This window comes from Cervus elaphus, chromosome 23 (assembly GCF_910594005.1).
Source record: "Cervus elaphus chromosome 23, mCerEla1.1, whole genome shotgun sequence".
NCBI lineage: Eukaryota > Metazoa > Chordata > Mammalia > Artiodactyla > Cervidae > Cervus > Cervus elaphus.
In genome coordinates, this window is record NC_057837.1 from 61,034,316 (window position 1) to 61,056,301 (window position 21,986).

The 21,986-nt window shown below is 48.0% G+C and overlaps 1 protein-coding gene across 1 annotated transcript; it reads right to left on the bottom strand.

Moving 5' to 3' along the window:
• Nucleotides 1–172: 172 nt before the first annotated feature.
• Nucleotides 173–7,462, bottom strand: PDRG1 (p53 and DNA damage regulated 1). The gene is made up of 5 exons (XM_043883147.1): nt 7,282–7,462; nt 5,680–5,755; nt 4,541–4,615; nt 2,403–2,483; nt 173–1,817 (listed from the first exon to the last, which is right to left on the bottom strand). Exons 1-5 carry the CDS (start codon nt 7,366–7,368, stop codon nt 1,735–1,737), a joined length of 402 nt encoding a protein of 133 aa, XP_043739082.1. The 5' UTR covers nt 7,369–7,462; the 3' UTR covers nt 173–1,734.
• Between the last annotated feature and the right edge of the window lie 14,524 nt (nt 7,463–21,986).

Below are 21,986 nucleotides of genomic sequence, written 5' to 3' on the forward strand. Positions count from 1 at the left end.
AAAGCCCAGACAACCCTAGGAATGGGCTCCATGTCTCTAGGAGAAAGAATCTGATTGGCTCTTCTTTGGCCTAGCATCCACCTGGCCAGACAGGCAGGGTCAACGTTCAGAGAGAACAACTTTGAGCCAAGCAGCCATCCAGACAGGATCTACCAGTGAATGCCACAACTCCCCATTTTCTTACATTTTTATTTTAAAATACACAATACAACAGCAACATGTCCTTCTCTTGCACCCTAACCATGTAGTTTCCATTCTGAGGGAACCACATACCTGTTTGCACACAAATTACGAGCCTATTAGACACCTGTCTTTGCTTCTCACTTGAGAAGCAAGTATCTTGAAGCTTGTTCCAAATCAGTGTTCAGCTTCTTTATTTTTGATTACAGCTATATAATATTCCACTATTTGGAGTTATCAAATTCTTTCATCTACTCTGGACATTTAGTTTCCAATTCCACCTCCTTACTTCCTAGGGCCACCATGGAGAAACCCCAGCAATTTCTACTAAATAAAAAAAAAAACTCAAAAGGATCCAAAACCAGAGGTTTGGGCCAAATGTGGCCCACTTTATATAAAGTGTTTTGTTTGGCCAACATTCAAGCTTTTTTTAATTTTCTGAATTAATCAGCAGTATTTAAAAAGCAGAGGATTCAACTTAAAAAAATCTAAATTTCTAGGTTCTCGAAGAAAACACAAGATCTGGCCATGGCAGCCTGTGTCCCCATATTTAACTATCGGCCGGAACCAAATGGAGTGCCCTCTCCACCCTGCCCTGACGTCATTTCAAAGAGGAACCACTGCCCCTTCATAGATGGTACTCCAAAGGGAATGGCATACCTTCCATTAAGGACCAAATGAGGTAAAGACTAGAAGCACCTATTCATCCATTTGGGTAACATGTATTGAGCCCTTCAGGCACACAGAAGACATCCCTCACGGCACATTCACATTAGGATCGTAGACCCTGAAGGCAGACGGGAACTCTAAGCAGCGCTGCCCGGGTTCTGCTTTCAGAGCCCGTGGAGTCGCATCCTGCCTAAGCACAGAACAGTAGGACGCAGGCCCTCATCCATCGCTGGTGCAGGACTCTGCAAGGCCTTCCTGACTCCAGAGCAGCCGAGGAGGGATGATAAGCAGCGCCCACTCTGGACTCCATCCCGGGGGTGGGCAGGAAAACGGGCCCCGATGGCAGTGTCGGGGGACTATGTGTCTGCCTGTGCTGAACCACGAAGCACTAACATTCTGTCCTTCATCCAGCGCAGGAGCCTCCTGCTTTATTCCAATTCCGTTACACACACTGCTTGAAAATACGTCTCTCTCTTTCTGAGAGGAATGCTGGAATGAAGCTCCCACTCTTCTCCCTCTAGGCCCATTTCAACAGCAGGCCATTGTTGAGAAGTGCCTGTTGCAGTCCTTCTCACACCCCCACTGGCGCTGCCCCCACCCACCTCCTGGTGGCTGCCAGGGCCTGTCAATGGGCCTTGTGTCCATCCAGCCCCAGTGGTCAGGCCTGCAGATACCGGTGTAGGTTGCGGGTTCCCTCCTGCTGTCAAAAAGTAGCCAAGTGCTACAGACAAAGAAGCTTCGTACATGGCTATGGCTGCATTTCACACCTGTCCCCTTGCAGGGCAGATCCTGTCCTTGCAGGTTTCAAGGCTGGAGAGTTCTGGGTCCTCCATGACCCCAGGGGAGGATGCAGGTCCTAGGTTCCCCCATCTGGGTTCTTAGGTTTCATCCTTTCAAGATGACCTTGAGAGCTTTAAGCTCATCCTGGTTGAGGGGGGTCAGGTTAAAACCCTTCAGCTCCGGTTTGCCTAGGGGAAGAATTCATCAGTGAGTCAGGGCTCCTGCTGTCCAACCTACTGGCCCTGGAGTCTAGCCTGGGAAAGGGGCTTACACCGCATTCATGCTGCCAAAAACTTGGCCTTGAGGTCTGACAGAGAAGGGCCTCAAATTCTGCAAAGCAGAACAAGGAACATCACACCTGCTCCTGAGTCACCAAGAACCTGCAGAGTCATGACCTCTGTGCAGAAGCCTCCTAATTTGTGCCAGACTGGCCAATCTGGAGTGGTTCGTTTACCTGGAAACTCAGCTCTAACCTGAACCACCTGACTGAGGCCTTCTGACCCTCAGGCAGAGGTATCTTGGCCCCCAAAGTCACACGCTGGCAGAAAATGTGAGCCATTCCATGCCATTCCTGTGCCTGAAAAGAACTTGTAACAGGAATAAGATCCCACAAACGTCCTGTCCATTCCATCTCTGGTTGGCTCGAGACAACCCTACCCACTTCCCACAGCTTCAGTGCCACTCACCAGCTGCCCACCCCAGCCCGCAAAGTCTATGCTGATACTGTCTCCCCTTCTGGTTTCCAGCCCCATGCTTAGCCCCCAGGCCAATACCTTGGGCCTCAAAGAGGCGATTGACCTTCACTTTAAGTTGTTTCCGGAGTCGTTCTATTTCTTTATCCAGATGTTCCTGATCTGAAAAAATAAGACAGGCAAACAAGATGAGGTTACACTACAGACAGACCCAAGGATACCAGCCTCTGCCCAGCCCCACTGAAGGCAGGGGTCTGAGCATGCAGGGATGAAAATGGGACTTGGGAGACCAATTGAGGAAGAAACTGAAGGCTAAAGAAGGGACATGGCCTGTCCCGACCACTGAGTGAGTCCAGAACAGGGTTGAGCACACTAGTTTCCTAACTCGCAGTTTATCAACCTGTTTTCATTATGCGAAGTACACTGGGTAGTAGACGGGGAAGGCAATACCAGGATTTTAGGTCACCCTCTCACAATGAAATTATGGAAAATTCAAATTTAGAATGAAAGACCCAGCCTATCCTAAAATGGATGGAAATAGGCAGTTGACGAAGCTTACAAACCCACATCCGTCCAGGTGAGGAGTTTTCATAAAAGCAGGATTGTGGTAACTGTGACCTGAACAGTCAACGTCCTGTCTCTTGCTCACACGTAACCAAATTCATGGCAGGGAAGACAAGGCTGTCCTACAGAATGGACTGTGCCCAAAGGCAGATGCATCGTGAGAAGTGTACCCAACTGATGACACCCAACCAACTCCATCTGCTGTTTTCACCCACTCATGAGTGACATTTTTGTCTTTCCTACAGACCTTCATTCTTTCTGATGATGATAAGCCCTGACCAGCTAAGCATTCTGGCCTGGGCAGTCGCTCTGGTTCTCATTGTAAACGAGTAACCACCATCTCACATGACCTTGTTTAGCCTGTGTCCATCCCTGAGAACCAGAGATGCTGTCCTGGAACCCCTCTAGGTCAGTGACAAGACCACACTCGTGGGCCAAGAGAGGAGACCTGATCCTCAACCCAGGCGGGCGAGGCCCTCTGGAAGCTTACTCTGAGCAGTCTCCAGTCCCCTCACAAGTGCAATGACAATTCAATTTTATAACCCTGATATTAGTGTATGTTTTTCTTTCTTTTTAAAAAAAAATGTTTATTTATTTAACCGCGTCGGGTCTTAGCTGCAATGCATAAGCTTAGTTGTCCTTTGGCAGGTGGGATCTTAGGTCCCCACCAGGGACCAAACCCGACTCCCCTGCACTGGAATGTGGACTCTCAACCACTGGACCACCAAGGAAGTCTCTAGTGGATGTTTTTCAAGGGAAGTTTCTCCTCAAAGCTGATCTACGTTCCTTTGATAGAATTTCAGTTTCAACAGGGATAGAGTTACCCTGTTTTCAGAGACAGAGGCAACCGTGCTGCTGGTTCTCTTGGCCCACATGTTTTCAGGGGTGAGGAAGAGAAAACATGTGTAACCTGCCCTTATCCCAGCCAAGGAATCATCTGCAGCCTGACCTTTTGCTTTCATGACATTTCTCCAAAAAGCCTCCAGGATCATGGTTGTGAGATCCGTTGTGTACCCAAGTATGGCAAACTCGAGAGCTTCGCCCTCCTCAAACCTCCATCTTCAACCCTGATGCTACTACAGGGGATGTGAAAATATGAGCACGTGCCTTAGATCTGACCAATGAGGTATCACAGAAGTCCCTGAGGAGGACGGTCTTATTTCCAAAACAGAAGGCAAGGCCATATATGGAGAAAGCCCTCCTGCCTTTCCTCTAGCCTGGCTCTCAGACATGAGGCCTGCAATCATGACACAACAACCAAGAGAATACATTAAGTTGACTCTGTTGAGCAGCTGTGCCAATCCTGGACTGCCCATCTCTGGACAACTTCTTACATGAGATGAACAGAAATGTATTTCCTTAAGTCCTACTAACTGCTAGATTTCTGTTATTTGCAGTCCAACTCATTCCTCAATGACAAACAAACACTATGCTAGGTACATGTATTACTTTATCTCAACTTTACAACAACTGTGCTATGTAGATGTCTCCCCCTTTAGAGATGAAGCAACAACTCAGTGGCACAGCAAAGATTAAAATGCACACAGCCACCTCTCATCAAGCTGCCAGAAGCTGGAGCAGGGGTGGGGAGGGTGCGGCATGGTGGGGCGGGGGGGGGCAGTGTGCTGCTCCTGACCCCTGCCCAGGAGGCTTACCTTTCTCAATCATTTCCTTCGTCTCAGGGTGAGGCATCCTGATAAACATGTTCCCAAAGCAAACCATCACGTCTTCTGAAACGGCAAACAGTCATTCCTTCAACAAGTATCTTGATGCCAGGCATTGCTTTAGATGCTGAAAACACAGCAAAATAGGATGAAATTCCAGCCCTCCTAACTTATGTTAGAGTGGAGGAGAGAGAATAAACAAAAAAGTCAAGATAATAAAGAAATGATTTGTCAGACCCTGAAAGGTATCTTAAGAGAAAACTAAAGTGGGGATAGAGAGATGGGGAATGCCAAAGGGAGGAGCTTGTTATTTATACCAGGCAGTCTGGGAAGGTCTTGCAGATTATGTGCCATTTGGACAGAGACCTGAAGAAAGTGAGGAGTGTGTAAGCCCTGCAGACACACATTTAGGGAAAGACCAGGCCAGGCAGAGGAACCAGGAACAGCAAAGATCAGTAATGTGCCAGGGTGTTAGGAACAGCAAGGAGAGCAGCGAGGGTACAGGTGATGAGTGAGTGCGAGAGCAGAGGAGACAAGGTGGGAGAGTCAAGGAAATCGGTTTACATAGGGTCCTGCAGGACTCTGGATTTTACTCTGGTGAGACAAGAAACTGGAAGGTTTCAGGCTTTCCAGTGCACTTTAAGTGCTTGGTTCCTGAGGCCCTTCATCATGGCCTGCCCTCTGCCCATCTCTCCAGCATGATCACATGCCCCTCCCCTATTGCTTCCTCTATCACTACCACTTAGCCTCATCTAAAGAGCTGCCATCCCATTCTCCAAGACCAACCCTGTGTTCACCTCCTTCTTCAACTTTCTCACGATTCTCAATTCTGCATTTATGCTGCTGACTCACCCGTAGAGCACAAGGGCAGGAAATGCACTGTTTTTATACCCCCAGCACTTTCTCAGCGTCATCACTGACAAGCTGGCAGCCAACAACCTGTCACCAAGGCGAGCAGCTGAAACCCTGAGCCACAGTCTGTGTCAGACCTGCAATCCTGTCTCTCCCATCTCCACCGGCTGTGCCACACACCTGTGGCCTCCTGCCTGGTCTCTAACAGGGATAAGTCAAAGGCATGAGAAGGTAAACTGAACAGGCCTCCTGGGCTGCAGCAACCAAGCTAGGCTTACCAGTGAGGCTGAGATCCTTCTGCAGGGCTCTCAGGCCCTCCCGGTTCCGATTCCTTTTGGTATCCAGGTCCACAATCTGAAAAGCACAGGGGCAGGAGGGAACTCAGTTACCTCCTACCCCGGTCTGTACTCACAACAGACCAGGGCTGTTAAAACCTAACAAAGACAACAAGGCCTCATTCCTCGGTTAATTCTAATGTCCTGCCTAAAGTGGACAGATGTGTGAAGGTACTTCTTCCCCCACTCAGCTTCCAGCTCCTTAAAGACGATGCTTCACCCAGGTGTCTTCCCCCCCCCCCCTCCCCAAGAGGAGGTGCTGGGGAAATGTCTAATGACTAAATAGGTAATTTTTTATTATCATCCATGGGAGCATTAGTTCTCAAGCTTTAAGGCATTTCAGAATCACCAAGGGAGTGGAAACCACTTCCTGAACAAGCTCCTCCAGCTGATTCTGACCGAGTATCCTGAGAAACCCAACAATATTATATCAGAAAGGCAGGGGTATTGGCACTGAGATGGTGGTCACAGCACAGCAGCTACTAAGGAAATGAGGCGGCCGTGCAGTATACTGCCTGGCGGTGGAGGCTCTGGAGTGGAACACCCAGGTTTGAATCCTGCAGCTTGCTATGACCTGTGTGACTTCACCTCTCTGAAAAACAGGGACAGGAAGAGGACCCTCCACCAAGGTTATTAACCTAGGAACTAAGTCAGCACAGTACCTGATACACAGTAAGTACTCAATCAACGTTAACTGCTATTTGTCAGCCAGCACACTTTGATGTAGTGTTTACTAGGCTCTCCCTTAATACCCAACTGACCAAGCATCCAGTCAGTCTAACTGGAGATGAGCAGTCGGAATCATTCTTGATCCCTCCTACTCCCTCACCCCTATACTTCAGCATCATGGAGGCCACCTCCAAATGGAGATGACCCATTACCACCACCTAGGCCCAAACCCATCCCTTACCTGGCCCCTCATTTACCCCTTGCCCCCTTATAGCTTCTGCTCTACAGAGCAGCCAGAGGGATCTTTCAAAGCCTCAATCCATTATATCATACCCTCTTCCCACCACAAACTCCCTTAAACTCCCTGTGCAGGTCTCCACGGCCCTCCAGTGGCCTGGGCCCCAAACTTCTTCCACATCCCGACTCCTACGCGATTACTAGGCCACTCACACTTCTTTTCTGTTCCTCTTCTGGCCTGGACTGGAGCGGTGCAGCCCAGGTCGGTGTGGGGGCCCAGACACTGCATTTTGAAAAAGCGGTTCAGGTAAACCAAAGGCCCAAAGCGGTAATGGGTCGGGATCCGGAAAGCTGGGCAACGGGCAGAGGAAGGATGGCGAGAGAGGAAAGGCCTGGCACAGACGAACTTAATATGTGCCAAATAGAGGAGTCAAGCGCGGCGCTGTGCCACGCATTCGACATTTGGCCAACATGATCTCACAACCGCCCGGTCTGTCGTCACAGCCCTTGGCCCACAAGACTAGGTCAATTCACAGCGAGCAGAAGCTGGAGCCAGATTCCGGAACCTGCGCGCTGCCCTAGGAGCTCGGAGGCCCAACCGCAAAACCCGGGCCCCTGCCCCGCGGACAGGCCTCCTACCTGCCGTTTGTCCGCCAGCACCTCCTCGGCGAGCTCCTCCACCTCCACCAGGTACTGCAGCACCCGCTCCGCCTCGGGCGACAGCATGATGCCTGCCAGCCGCAACTCCGCTACGCCACGATCCTATCGAGCTCACCTCCGGCTCCGCTGCGCCGCAGCTCCGTCCGCGCACGCGCCGCTCTCACAGGGCTTCCGGTACGCATGCGCAGTTGAAAGAGGAACGGAGGCGCGCAGGCCCCAAAGCTTGAGCGAAAGCAGACGCGAGAGGCGGGGCTTAGCTTGGGGGCGGGGCTGGAGCGCCCCCTGCAGGTCCAAACCTCTTAACCTCGCCCTCCCTTCAGATTGTTCTTAGGCGCTGAGGATGCGGAAGTGAACCAAACGAAGTCCCTGCCCCTCGCGCTACTTCATCTAGTAGGTAACATAAACAATTGATGACAAAACAAATAATTATATACTATGGCAGGCAGTGATAGGGCTTTGGAGAAATCAAACCATTCTTCCTCTGCCTGAGGAGCACCACGGAAGCAAGTGTAGCAGTTTCCGATTTATAAAATGAGAGTGAATAAAAATCCTTCTCATTGTGTTTCCACAGGATTGGAAGGAGGCAGGAGTCTTAAAATTCAGTTTGACCTCTCCTTTCATTGAGCCCCTGTTTTGGACCCAATGTCAGGAATAGCTGACCTAGACCCAAGGAAGGGCGGTGAGTGATGAAGTGCCAGCTCAGAAGAGAGTTGTATGAGTGCTGGAAAGTGAATCATTGTGGGCTGTAGGAGCTGGGAAGATCTCCAAGAAGAAGCAGGCAGGTGGAAAGTGGCTGCCCTTCAGAATCAGAAGATTCCCTAGAGATCTTCACACCCAAACTCTTCATTGTACAGCTGGAAAAGCCAAGGTTCAGAGGGTGGTGAGGGTTTTAAAAAGTCAACAGCAGACCCAGCACTAGAGCGTTGACCTCTTGTCTCCCTGAGTACAGCTTGTATTTCTCTCCTTTTGGCCACTGTAACCAAGCCCTTTCACACCCCTTGCCTTCCTTGAATTTCACAACCATCTTTGTATGGGTGGGTTATCACACATCTCGCAGCTGCACCCTGAGGCTTGCTCCTTGTCCCACCGCAAGTCAGGAGCAAACATGGCCCAGGATGCTCAAGCTTCCAGACCACAGCTGTTTCTGGATCCTGAAAAAAAAAGGCCCCCCACCAAGTTGTGGCCCCCAAAAGTCCTCAAAGCACCCTGTCTTTGCCTGGCCTTTGGCTTCTTTCAACTGATGAGGCAGTTAGTTTTCCCTGCAGCCACCTGGCATGGGGAAAGAAGGAGATTCATTAAGGATTCCTCATTAAGGGTGAATTTGTCGCCAAACCCAGGATGTTTTGTGTAAATACCTTCTGGTTCAGAAATGCAGACACAGGCCCTGTGAAGGAAGGGGGAACATTTGCCAAAGGAGAAACAGGGCTCACCAGGCATCCCTGAGGCCTGGACCCTTGGATCATCTCCCCTCCACCTTGGGGCTTAAAGGGGCCTGGGCCAGGCTGACCCCTGACCCCTGCCATATGGGCCTGGATGGGAAAGGGTTGAAGGAGGCCCCCAAATTGTCTGCTTCTTGGCTGTGACTGGCCCTCAGAGGGCACCCCTGGCCACTAGCAGTGTAGGGGAGGGACGCAAGCCTTTGAGAGAGTCATACCTGGAAGGACTCCTATTTTAGAACCACTTATGTTTCAGAACCATCAATTTCACAAATATTTATTGACTGCCTTGACCCTGTTATAAGAAATCCACCATGAGCAAAACCAGATTTGGTCCTTGCCCAAAGCTTTCAGTCTGGTAGGAGAGACAGATAATAAATGCATGAACAATAGAATACATCTTATGTCAGGTGGTGGGTGGTAAGCCCTATGGAGAAAAGAACAGGGCAAGGTTGTTTTATAGTTGCTAAGTTGTGTCTAACTCTTTGCAACCCCGTGCCATGGGCAGTACACCAGACTTCCCTGTCCTTCACTATCTCCTGGAGTTTGCTCATACTCATGTCCATTGTCAAGGTAGAGAGGGAACAAACGAGGGGCTATCTGAGATAAGGTGGTCGGGGGCAGGGGGTGGCTTTTCTGAGGAGGTGGCATTTATGCAGAGATGTGGATGGGGTGAGAGGCTGAGCCATGTGGATATCTAGGGGACAAGCATTCTACCCAGGGGTAACAAAGGCCCAGAGATGAGCCTTCATTTTGGCAAGTTGCAAGGCCAGTGTAGATGGAACAGAATGAGCAAGGAGGGAAAAACAGGAAGTGAGGTTGATAAGGGAAGGAAGTATTGAAACTGTGGAGCTATAGGAGGGGCTATAGGTTCCCTGCTCACACGGCAAGGCCTTCCCTTGAGGTGGCCAGCAGGTACTGCAGCAGGAGCCTGTGGCTTCCAGCTTCTCTCTGCTCATGGATACAGATAGAGCATGGAATGTGGGTGAGTTAATGCACATAGGAGTGGCCCTCAGCCAAGAAGAGGAAAGAGCTAGTGGCTGCGTACCCCAGCTTCTTTGCCTTTTTGTGGGAGGCCCATAAAGAGGCCATTACAGTCATCCATGTAGGAGAGGATAGTTTCTAGACAGAGGGTAGCCACAGTGATAGCACTGGTGGGATCCTCAGGGCCTTTGCACACACCCTCCCCTCAACCTGGATTCATTTTCTCCCACACCTCTAAACCTATAAGTACTACACAACCCCCACTTACCAGCTTGGCGACTCCTCCCAGAGATCAAGAGTCCTCCCTGAGCCCCCATAGCTTCCTGGGGTACCCCTCTCTCTACTTACCACACTCTCTTTCTCTCTAATTATCTCCCTCTGCAGCTGAGAGCTCCTTGTGGCAGGGATCTTGTCTCTCTTGTTTACTGCTGGGTCCCAGAACCTAGGATATTGCCTGGCATACAGTAGGCAGTCTTGGGCTCAACTTGAGGCAGAACTTTCTAAAACCCAAAGTATCCAAAGGTGAACAGAACCAACCCAACTGTAACTAGCTTCCCATGCCAGAAGGCTGGGCTGCCATATAGGCAGGTTATTACAGACCACGAATCCCTCTGCAATTCAGGTGGAGGTGATATCCCTAAGTCTTTCCTAACCAGAAAAGTCTACTTGGTCACACTGGGATGTGCCTCATCTTTAGCAAGCCCTCCCTTCCAGGCCAAAAGGACTGAGACAACTGGGGCTTTGCTGTTTGGAGGCAATAATACAATGCTACACCCCTTCCCCTTGGAGACCCTTTACTGTTTCTGTGCGCCCTTCTTGGTTAAGAGTTCAGTGACCAGCACCCACTTCACTCCTAAGGGAGGACCACTCTCAGGCTGCTGGGGCCTCCTGGTGGAGTCTTACCTTCCCTTTAAGCTGTGGCTCATCATTTCAGGAATATGAAAACCCACCTTCCTTGCATGGAGTGCTGACAGGAGTGGGTGTGGATAACTCTAGGTATATATCTTAATGCTCCGGAATTCTCCCTTAGGATCAGGCTGAAACAGCCACCCACACGATGTCCATAAGCCCTGCTGGGCTTCCTCTCCTTCTCTGTCCTGCCTCCCCTGCCCCCACTCCTTTATGGTCAGAACCCTTCAGCACTCCCATCTCACCAGTAAAAGCTAAACTTCCCCCTGAGGCCCGCCAGGCCCTCCCTGACCTGCCTTACCCCTCTGAGCATCTCCCATCTCTCTCCCCACCTCCTTGCTGCTCCTGACACCAGCCAGGTGCAGTCCCACCTCAGGGCCTTTGGACTGGCTGCTCCCTTTGCCTGCACTTTCCCTCCGAGTCCTCTTGTCTCTTTCCCTCAGCTCCTATAAGTCTTTGCTTAAATTCCACCTTCTCAACAAGGCCTATCCTGAACATTCTATTTAAAAATGCCCTCTCCCCCAGTACTCTCGATCAACTTCCTCTGCTCTATTTTTTCCACGGCGCTTGTCACTTTCCAGCATGCTGTTGAATGTACTTATATTTATTGTTAATCTCTCTCTGTTAGAAAGGAAGTTCTGTGAGGGCAGGAATCTTTGTCTCATTTGCTACTGGTGGATCCCCAATATCTAGAACATTACCTGGCCCACAGTAGGTGCTCAAAAAACATTTCTGAATGAATGAATGAAGAAAAGAGCCAGAATTCTAAGCAAGGCAGATTCTCACTGAGGCCAGGCTCTTAACCCCTATGCTGGAATGGGAGAGGCAGGTCACGCCAGGCCTGTCACTAAGGCAAGGGGATTGGCTTTTGTTCTCATATCAATATGAAACTACTGGAGGGTTTTGAGCAAGCATGGGACATGATTGGGTTTCCTTTGTGAAACCTCTCTGGCTGTAGTGATAGGATGGGATTAAAATGGTGAGTATGGTGCGGTCCTGTGTGTGTCTTGGGGATGGGAGGATAATGATGGGGCTTGGAGAGGTGACAGGGCTGTGACTGTACTAGTGTTAGGAGCAGCAGGAAGCTGGCTCAATATCCCAATTTTTCAGGCAGCCTGGGTGGCTGGCCCACAGGCTCTGGTCTGTGAGTTGTCCAGGCCCAGCCTCCCAGCTGCTGACAACGTGCCCCTGTCCCACAGATGCGTTGTTTGCTCTTCGGGGTGGTCCCCAACTCCTCCCTCCACTTCCTTTGTGCCTTGTGGGCTTGGCAGGTGGAGGGGAGGCCCACTCCCTCTCCTCTGACCCAGAGAATAATCCCTTATATTCATGTGATTCTCCTCCTGCCCTCACTCCATCCTCCCATGTCCCCAGGGAATGAAGAAATCTGACTCCCATTGGGCAGTTGAGGACACTGAGGCCCGAAAAGGGCATGGGACCCTCCCAAGGTCATGCAGCCAGATGGGGACGCCAGGTGGGGACCTGCGTCCTAAATCCACACGCCCTGATTTCATCAGGCAACAGATGGTCCCAAGGCTTGACTTGAAAAATCTTAAATGACCTCAAAGAGAATACAAGCCCAGAACATTCCAGGCCTCCCTGAGCTGGTCTTTACTACTACCTTTAATACGAAATCCATTCATTTAAAATTCCATTAATAAAAAAAAGATAAAATAAAATTCCATGAATAGATTCTTTTTATTGAAAATGAAAACATGACAGAGAAGACTAAAGTTTAGTTTTGACATCCCCCCCAGCCCCACCATCTCAGTTTCCTCTGGAGTCCCAGTTTGGGTGTGTGATGATGTTCATTTAAAGACATAGTTAGGAACCCAGAGAACATATGTAAGACTATCACATGCGTGGCAGGGTAGGAAGGTGGGAAGGAGGGCGTCGCACACAAATGATCACTCTGCAGCCCGTGTGCTCTTGGACATCTTTGATGGGTATATTTAGATCTCTCCTATTCCCTGACAGCTGCAGAGTATTCTACAGTGTATAAGCACCAGAGTTCATTTGTTTATCTGGTTTTCTAAATTACATTTTACATTTACTTTTCATGCACTAAAGCACAGATGGTTGACTTAATCTCACCACTCAGCTCTTAGCACACGGTCATGAGTTAGCCTTCAAAGACCCTCTCTTGTTTATATGATTTTCTCTTTTCCTCCCCACCCCCACTCAATTCTGAGCCCACCCTCTCTACTGTGTTTGATATATGGCCTAAAATATTTGTGATTTCTTGAAAAATACGCAGTAGTTTTGTTAAATGTTTATGTGTTTTAAAAACTCTTATTAAGGTATAACACATACAAGAGCACACAAATCTTAAGTATTTTATAGTTTATGAATGTTCAAAAACTGAACACACTCTTGTACCCAGCATTCAGATCAAACAGCAGAACATCAGCAGCCCCTTCACAGGGAGATCCTCCAAGCCCTCCCATCCACCACCAAAGGTAACCGCCACCTTGACTTTAACACTGGACATCGGTTTTGCTGGGTTGTGGACTTTATACAAATGGAATCACACTGGGTGTGCTCTTTTGTGTCTGACTGTTTTCACTCGACATTTTGTTCATGGATTTATCTCTGTCACTGGGTGTAGTTGTGTATGGTGTACATGCAATGCTGTAGCATATTCCATCAGAGGACTACATAGCAATTAAACTATTCTGCTTTTGGACCTGCGGTGGTTTGCAGCGTGGGGCTGTTACAAAGAGTGCAGATATGAACAGTCGTGTGTGTGCCTTTGGGTACATACACATATGTATCATTCCTGTGGCATGAATACCGAGGATCGGGTTGCTAGGTACGTTTAGTTTCAGCAGATAGTTGGTACAGATAATCCACATGATATTATTGTGCTGTTGTGTTAATTTTCCACTTCTTTTTTTTTCTCATCTCAATGTTCCTTCCATCTGTCCACATCCTCTGTGTATCTCTCGTTCCTGAGAACACCAGACTTCTTCCGTGACATTTCATATTCCTCTCCCTTGGCTGTGGGTGCTTGAGTTCCCTTTTTCTCTGCACCAGCCACACAGTGCCACAACAAACACCCTAGTGTGCTGTTGCCTTGACGGAGAGCGTGCACATACTTCTTTTTCCTAAACAATGCCACATTCTCTTCCAGAATGGCTGTGCCCACTTATAGTCTTACCAGTGATGCACACCCTTCCCAACATTAGGGACTAAATAACTTCCTAAGGCTTGCTAGTGTGGTGGTTGTAAGTATCATGTTTACTGACCCTTTCCTTTCTTGATAAACACTTAGTTGTTTTCCATCTTTGGGGTTTAGAAGAAGTGCTGCACTGTTGGTGGAAATGTAAATTGATACAGCCACTGTGGAGAACAGTATGGAGACTCCTTAAAAAAAAAAAAAAAAACTAAGAATAAAACTACCACATAACCCAGCAGTCCTACTACTGGGCATATACCCTGAGGAAACCGTAACTGGCAAAGACACATGTAACTCACTATTCAAGTTTCCCTGGTGGCTCAGCAGTAAAGAATCTGCCTGCAATGCAGGAGACGCAGGAGACACTGATTCGATCCCTGGGTTGGGAAGATCCTCTGAAGGAGGGCATGGCAACCCACTCCAGTATTCTTGCCTGGAGAATCCCGTGGACAGAGGAATCTGGTGGGCTATAGTCCATGGGGTCACAAAGAGTCGGACATGATTGAAGTGACTTAGCACATGCACGTACCCCCAATATTCACCGCAGCACTATTTTACAATAGCTAGGATATGGAACCATTCACCAACAAATGAATGGATAAAGAGATGTGGTACATATATACAGTAGAACATTAGCCATAAAAAGGAACACATTTGAGTCACTTCTAGTGGGGTGGATGAACGTAGAGCTTGTTATACAGAGTGAGAAAAACAAAACACCGTATATTAACACACATATATGGAATCTAGAAAAATGGTACTGATGAATCTATTTGCAGGGCAGGAATAGAGACACAGACATAGAGAACAGACTTTGGACACAGTGGGTGAAGGAGAGGGTGGGCCAAACCGAGAGAGTGGCATGAAACATGTACATTACCATATGTAAAATGGGAAGTTGCTGTGTAACACAGGAAGCTGACCATGGTACTCTCTGACAACCTAGAGGGGTGGGAGAGGGTTGGAGGTGGGAGGGAAGCTCAAGAGGCAGGGGACACGTGTATACTTAAGGCTGATTCATGTTGTATGGCAGAAGCCAACACAATACTGTAAAGCAATTAACCTTCAATTGAAAAAAAAGAAACTCTAGAAAAAACCATAAAAACTAAAGACATTTTCAAATGAAAAAAAGGAAAACTGCTACAATGAGCCTTCAGAGACACATCTCCTGGTACTTGTCTGTGAGTTCAATTTCTGTCTCATCTTCCTGTACTCTCCTTGAACCCAAGTTCCCAAATACTCCCTGACTTGCTCACAGCCCTTGCTCAGGCTGTGCTTTCTGCCTGGAATACCCTTTGCTTTCCTTCTCCACTTGTTGAGGCCCCTCTTTCTAGAAGACCCCATCCCATCCCTGACCTGATCCCTCAGGAGGGTGGCTCTCCCTCAGGTCTTCTAGAAGGACTCTGGTCCTCCTCTTCTCACTGAGGTTAGGGGTTCTGTGGGCTTCCCCTCCCCAGGATCCTCAGAGGGTGCCTCAGGAGAGGTCTGCTGAATGAGTGAGACCATGATTTCATCATGCTTTGGGGTTAATTAAGGGTCTAGTCTCTCTCTTCTTTACCAACCAGAACCTTATGAAAGTTGCTCTTTCCACTGGAAAGAGAGTGGAACTTGGAATCCAGACTTCCCTCGTCTTGCATGGGGATGCGTGGCTCAACCCCTCTGTAAAATGGGTGTTGGCACTCACTCTTTCCCTCAAGTCCATGGTTTTTGAGTGCCTACACTGTGAAAGGCCCTATGGACCCAACTCTTAAGAGGACAGGCCTAGTCCTGAGTCTCATGGACTTTCAGTCACAAGGATAAGATTGACATTCATGCAGGTACCATTCCTAATTGTGATGAGACTCAAATGAAAAGCTCAGAGTCCAGTGAGATTATATAGAGAGAGTCTCTCAACCTAAATCAGGGAATAGAGGTAGAGGAAGGTTTCTTTAAAAAGTGACCTTTGACCTGGGCCAAGGATGAGTAGAAATAAACTAAACAAATGGAGAGATTGTGGGCGGGGGGGTTGATAAATTGAAGCAGGGGAAACAGCAAGTGCAAAGGCACTGTGGCAGGAGGGAACCTGGAGGAGGCAAGTGGATGGATCCCAAGGATAAGGGGAGAAAGGGATAGGGGATGAGTCTGAATAGACAGGCAGGAGCTAGGTCATAATACAGGGCCTAGTGGGCAAAGCAAAGTTGGAAATTGGACTTATTCACTTAATAATTATTTGGACAGCTTCCATTTTCCAGGGCTGTGCCATAACAGCAAACGAAACCGACAAGGCCCTTGTTCCCACAGAGCTCACAGACTAGGGGCAGGCAGCATCCAGCAGAGGAGGAATGCTAATCTTCAGGGAGGCCCTACTATGTGCCAGGAACTGTGCTAAGGACTTTCCCTGCCCTACCTCATTGATCTTCACCACCACATTTTATCGATGAGGAAACAGGCTTAGCAAGTCTGAACAATTTATCCATCTACAAGGAGTCTTGAGAACTTATTGAAGTCCATTTTAAAAGGACTTTTATGAGCACTTTTACTCAATGTTGATGTGTGTGGGATATAAATTGGTATAGTCCCTACAGGGGCATCTATCAAAATTACAAACACACCTACCACTCAGTCAGCAAGGCCATTTATTCTACATATATCCAAAATGGTGTGTCCACAAAGTCATTCACTGACGTATTGCTCCAAGCTGGTGACAACCTGATTGCCCACCACGTAGGGGATTGGTGAAGTGGATTATGGTACATCAAAGCAATGGAACACTGGGATGCCACAAAAAAGAACAGGAGTGCTCTCTATGCAGTGAAATAGACCAGCCTCCCAAATTACTGTCATGTGGAAAAAAGGCACAATACAGAACTGTGTATAATTAAGCTATGATTTGCTTCAAAATGGTGAAGGACAATATAAAGATAAACAAAGTATGGGGTGGGGGTGGAATAAGGAAGGAAGGAAGGAAGGAAGGGGAAACTTGTGTACATCCAGGAAGAACCTTGGAGCACAATATAGGAGAGAGACATGTGTTCCTTTGTGTCTTTGGATGTTGAGTCATGTGAATGTATTAACTATTTGATAAATAAATAAACACCATTACATTTGTTTAAAGGACTTCCAGATTCCTTTGGAGGAGAAAGTGATGTTGGGACAGATAATTGAATTGACGGTGTCTTTTAGTGACTGAATAAGGAAACTGAGGCCCAGAGAAGCGCAGTGAGTTGCTTAAGGTCACGAAGCAGGTAATGGCAGAACCAGGATGGGCTATCACCTGAATTGTTAGACTGTGCCCTTTCATGTCACAGCTGGTTCAGGATCACTAAGCATCTATGTGCCATACTCTGCTAAGTGCTGAGGATATAGAGGTGAACAATATGGGTGTGACTGCTGCCTCCACAGGTCTTATACTCTAGACAAGAAACAAATAGTGTTGTGTAGTGATAAATGCTGTGAATGAAAAATAAGGCAGGCGAGGGGACAGCGTGTTGGGGGAAATGATGAGGAAAACCCCTCTGAAGAGGCAGCATTTTAGAAAAGAGAGAGATACAGACTTGTGAACACCTAGGGGAACAGCAGGAACAAAAGCTGGGTGGGAACGAGAGGGTGGATGTTAAAGGAATAGCAAAGAGTGTGGCTGGAACGGAATGTGAGAGAGAAACATGGAAAGAGGTAAGGTCGGGGAGGAGAGCCTGAGAAAGACTATAGGCAGGACTGAGGACTCAGGCTCAAAGTGAGATAGGAAATAGTCAGAAAGTTCTAAGCAGAATGGGGTCTGATGAAATTTCCTTTTTCTAAAGCCCTCTTTCCCCTCCACCGGAGACTTTCTTGACGGTCAAGTGGTTAGGATTCCACCCTCTCAATGCAAGGGGCTAGAGTTTGATCCCTGGTCAGGGAACTAGATCCTACTTGCCACAACTAAGACCTGGCACAAATAAATAAATTAAATATACATATATTATATGATATATAAAAATTATATATATATATATATATATATATATGTATACATCTGTTAAAACAAAAAGGCCCCTCTGGCTAATGGTGAAAATTGATCAATAGGTGGAGGAAGAAGGGCTGTGGGGTACCCAGTGAAGGCTGGTGTCGTCCAGGTGTCCAGGAGAGAGGTGACAAGGCTATGGTCTGGGGTGGGGTGTTGGGGAGCAGAAGGCAGTCTTGGCAGCTGCACGAGCGGGGTTGGATGAGATGGTCCCCTTAGGGCCTTTCCAGCACTGACATTTTGTAATTTGGTCGAATTACCTCAGCACACACTGACTAGGTGCAGGAAAGCCCTTGTTTTTCTTTTCTTGCAATCTCTTGGATGCTGAGTCTAGACAGAGCCCGGTGATCTGAGGCTCAGAGCAGAGACTTCTGCCCGCCCCCATCACTGCCAGCCCCACTCCTGTCCCCACCTCCCAGGGACAGATGGGTGGGCAGCAGGAGGCAGCTGGGCCTCGATGCCTGCAGGGCCCCAGGGGAGGGATTTATCTGAGCGTTCATAACCCCTCTCTGCCTTCCAGATCTTGAGTTAAAAGCCCCAAATGTCACAGCCCCAAGGGACAAAGGCTGGAGGGTGCCAGAAAAGGGGAAGGACAAGACGCTTTTCTGTTTCGTCTGTAGTTACCCATGTGGGGGCAGGGACCTCGGGTGCTGAGAAGTCCCAGCTCTGGGAGCCGGAAGCCATTAGAGCTGAGGCTGAAAACTGGTGGCTCTCAGGCCGTGTCTGACCCACTGACCTATTTATTTGGCCTGAAAAGTGTTTGAGAAAAAATGGAGCCAAGGTTTAAAAATCAAGAGATTTCACAATAAAATCTGGATTTCTGGCTTCTCTTGAATAATTGGAAAATGTGACCATGCTGAGCGCCTATTCCCATATGACAGCACTCAGCAGTAGCTGATTAGCAGCTGTCCCCATTATTATTTCATTTTTATTAATAGGTAAATACATTCACATGATTCAAGAAATTATAAATAGTTATATAATAAAGTCTCCCTCCCATCCTTGTTTCCCTTCTGCCCAACGCTCCCCAGTAATCTCATTTCCTTACGTAGACTTCCAAAGTTTCCTTATGCATATGTAAACAATTACAAATATAAATTATTAGTCCCACTTTTCACCTCTTCTGTCCATTGCTTTTCCTTATGAACACCTCTCTATATTAGGAGACAGAGTGCTTCAAAAGCCCCTTTACTGCCATATGCCATTCCGTTGTCAGGAAGTCCACGATTTATTTAGTCAGTCACCTACTAATGGGTAAGTGGGTCATTCCCAATTTTTCTTGTTATAAACAATGCTGTGTCAATTATCTCATGCATAATTTGCACAGGAACTAAGGAATGGTATTAGAAACTGGTCCAAGCAGAGGGTGTGGTTGGCACGAACTGAGCTCTTGGCTAATTGAGAAAATGTGATAAAAGCTGTTCCCAAGAGTTGTTCCCCACAAAACCCAGAGTCCATGTCCTTGGGCACAAAGGAAAAGTTCTCAAATTTGCTTCTGCCACTTGTTATATGTACTTCTGTCTGTGTTTACAGTGTCCCTGTAAAATGAAAGAACTTAGGGAACTGGATGCGATGTCAAAGGACCTACCCACTTCTGATCAGCTCTAGTCCACCTTCTGCCTCCACATCAGCCAGACCCAGCCTCACTGTAGCCCTTGAATGAGCCTGGCTCAGTCCCATTGCAGAGCCTTTGCCTAAGCTGTTCTGCCTCAGCCCCCAGTGGAACACCACCCCTGTACTTCCTTATTGGTCTCAGTCTGAATCCCTGATCTCTGAGCTCAAGCCACTCAGAACACACCGGTCCAAACTCGTTCAGGGCCGAGTCCCCACTATAGTGCCACCGACAGGTGAGTCTCTCCCATCTGACCCACACTCTAGGCACGGCACCTGCTCCTTCCCCTATGCCACTCCAGGTGCCTGAACTAGAGTTCGTGAATGCCAACTCTGCGACTTCCTAATTAATGGTCTTGGGTAAATGACAGGACCTCCCTGAGTCCCAGTTTCCTCACCCCCTCCAAAATGGATGGTCTGAAGATAACACGTGGTAATTTCGGTAGATTTCTTAACACAGCTTCTGACATACAGAAGGGTTTATGGTCACATAGGTCACTGCCCTTTTCTGAATCAGTTACTTTGTTTATAAAATAGAATAGCAGTACTTATTTCATAGGGCTGATCATTCATTTTTTCATTCAATGATTTTTACAGAATATCTGTTGAATGCCAGGAACAGTGATTTGTTAGTGAAGAAAATAGATGAATTATTCCAACTCTGGTGGGACTCCCAGGCAATTCCAAACAGGCAGACATAAAAAGATAAATTTCCAGTGTACTGATGTTAAGAAGGAAAAGACTAAAGTGTCATGGAAGCTCATAACAAGGGGGGTCAGGGCTATTTCTCTGAGAGATAGGGACCAGGGCACAACTGGGTGGGAGATCCAGGAGGGCTTCCAGAGGGAGGCAACACCCCACTAATGATTAGCATTAATTATCTTCACCACAGCCCTAGGAGGAAGGCATTGGTTATCCCCCATGCCTATCATGTTGCTTTCTTTTCTGAAGCTAAGAGAAATTGAGTGACTTGCCCAAGGTCACAGAACCAGGAAGGAGTGAGAAGGTTTGGAACCAAGGTTTCCTGACTCTAGAGTCTCAGACGCAAAAGTGTGTCTTCTACTGCCTGTTTTAACAGGCTGATCCTGGGATGTGGAGAAGCATGGGAGGTAGAGGGGCAGTCTTCATTGTCTTCATTGGGTGGGGCCAAGAATCTGACTCTGTCAGGCCCTATCAGACACATGTAGAACTGGCCCAGGGTCACAGGTGGGTCTGGGGTCAGATCTTCCCTCTGTTCTTGGTTCTGTGCACCCCATGAATCTCCCTACCTAGGGTTGTAGAGGAGAAAGGAAGGAACACTGCTCTTGAGATTCTGACTCCCCTCCAGCCCAACCCATCAAAACTCCCACCAGTCTACACAGGCCCATGGGGAGATTGTCAGCTTTCTATCCAGCTTGGAAAATTCCCTTAATCCCTAACTCTTTCTCCTCCACATTCAACCCTGGACAACAGCTGCCATTCCAACCTCCTGAACATCTCTGGGACCAAAACAGTTCCTGGACATGAAAGGGATGCTGGGCTGAAGGGCTGCAGATGGCTGCTGCTTCCAGCCCAAGGCAGCTGTCTCCTTTCATCTTCCCTTCCTTGCCACTCTGAGGCAGGGCGATCCTCAAACCTCCTTTCCTCCCCTCCTCTCTCCTCCCCTTCTCACCTAATTCTTATCCTCCCCTTGGAAGGTAGAAAGTTTCTTATTCTGGAACTGGATGATGGCTTTGAATCTGACTTAGTGTTTACTAACTGTAAGCACTTTGTGTGATTCCACACACACAAACAACCTTCTCTGTGAGTCAGTTTCTTCATCTGTAAAGTGGAGGAAAACAAACACTACCTCACAAATTGTAAGGTTAAAGAGTTAGTAAATGTACAGTGTTTGGAATGGTCCTGAGCAAAGAGAAACTGCTGCATGAGTCTTTGTATCATAGATACCCTGGTACATCCAATCTGAGCAAAGCAGGGTGAGATGGGGTGGTGAGCTTGGGATACCCAGGACATATGGAGGACCCTACTTCTCTCCTGGATTACTGTTACCTCTCTGTCTGTCTGTCTCTGGTCACTCCAACCCCAGGCTGCTTCCCTCTAAGCAGTTCTCTCCTCTGGCTGCAAAATGTTTTTTTTCCAAATACTTATTTGATCATATTACTTCCCTGCTCAAATTCTGCCATGGTCGCCCATTGCTTCTGGCCTTTTAGGATTGCATCCCTTGGAGCTCTCGAGTCCCATCTTTCTTAGCTTTCCACCTCCTAGGATCTGTGATCCAGACTTCCTTGAAAACATGCCCTCCAGTCTCATGCCTCTAGGCCTTTGCATTTGCTCTTTTCTCCACCTGGCGTTTCCTCCCATCCCTTTCCCTCTGATTTTGCCCCCTTCCCAGCCTCTATTCAACTAGGGCTGTGGCCAGATGAAGGCAGTCCCTGAGGGAGGGACAGGGGAGAGTGGGAAGAGACAGCAACTCTCAGAGCTGCAGTTTACTCAGCTTCAAAGCAGTAAGAAAAAGACAATAAGAAAAGAGACATCTCAAGATCAAAGAAAGGGATGGAACAATATGTGAACACTTTGGAAACTAGGAAGTGATGTGTGAGCACGGAGTGAT

What these genes read in the sequence shown, in the direction of transcription:
- PDRG1 (XM_043883147.1), bottom strand. Translation starts at nt 7,368, where the DNA reads ATGCTGTCGCCCGAGGCGGAGCGGGTGCTGCAGTACCTGGTGGAGGTG. An exon ending in GAAGGAAATGATTGAGAAAG is followed by an intron (nt 2,484 to 4,540) that starts GTAAGCCTCCTG and finishes TTATTTTTTCAG; the next exon opens with ATCAGGAACATCTGGATAAA. An exon ending in TCGCCTCTTTGAGGCCCAAG is followed by an intron (nt 1,818 to 2,402) that starts GTATTGGCCTGG and finishes TTCTTCCCCTAG; the next exon opens with GCAAACCGGAGCTGAAGGGT.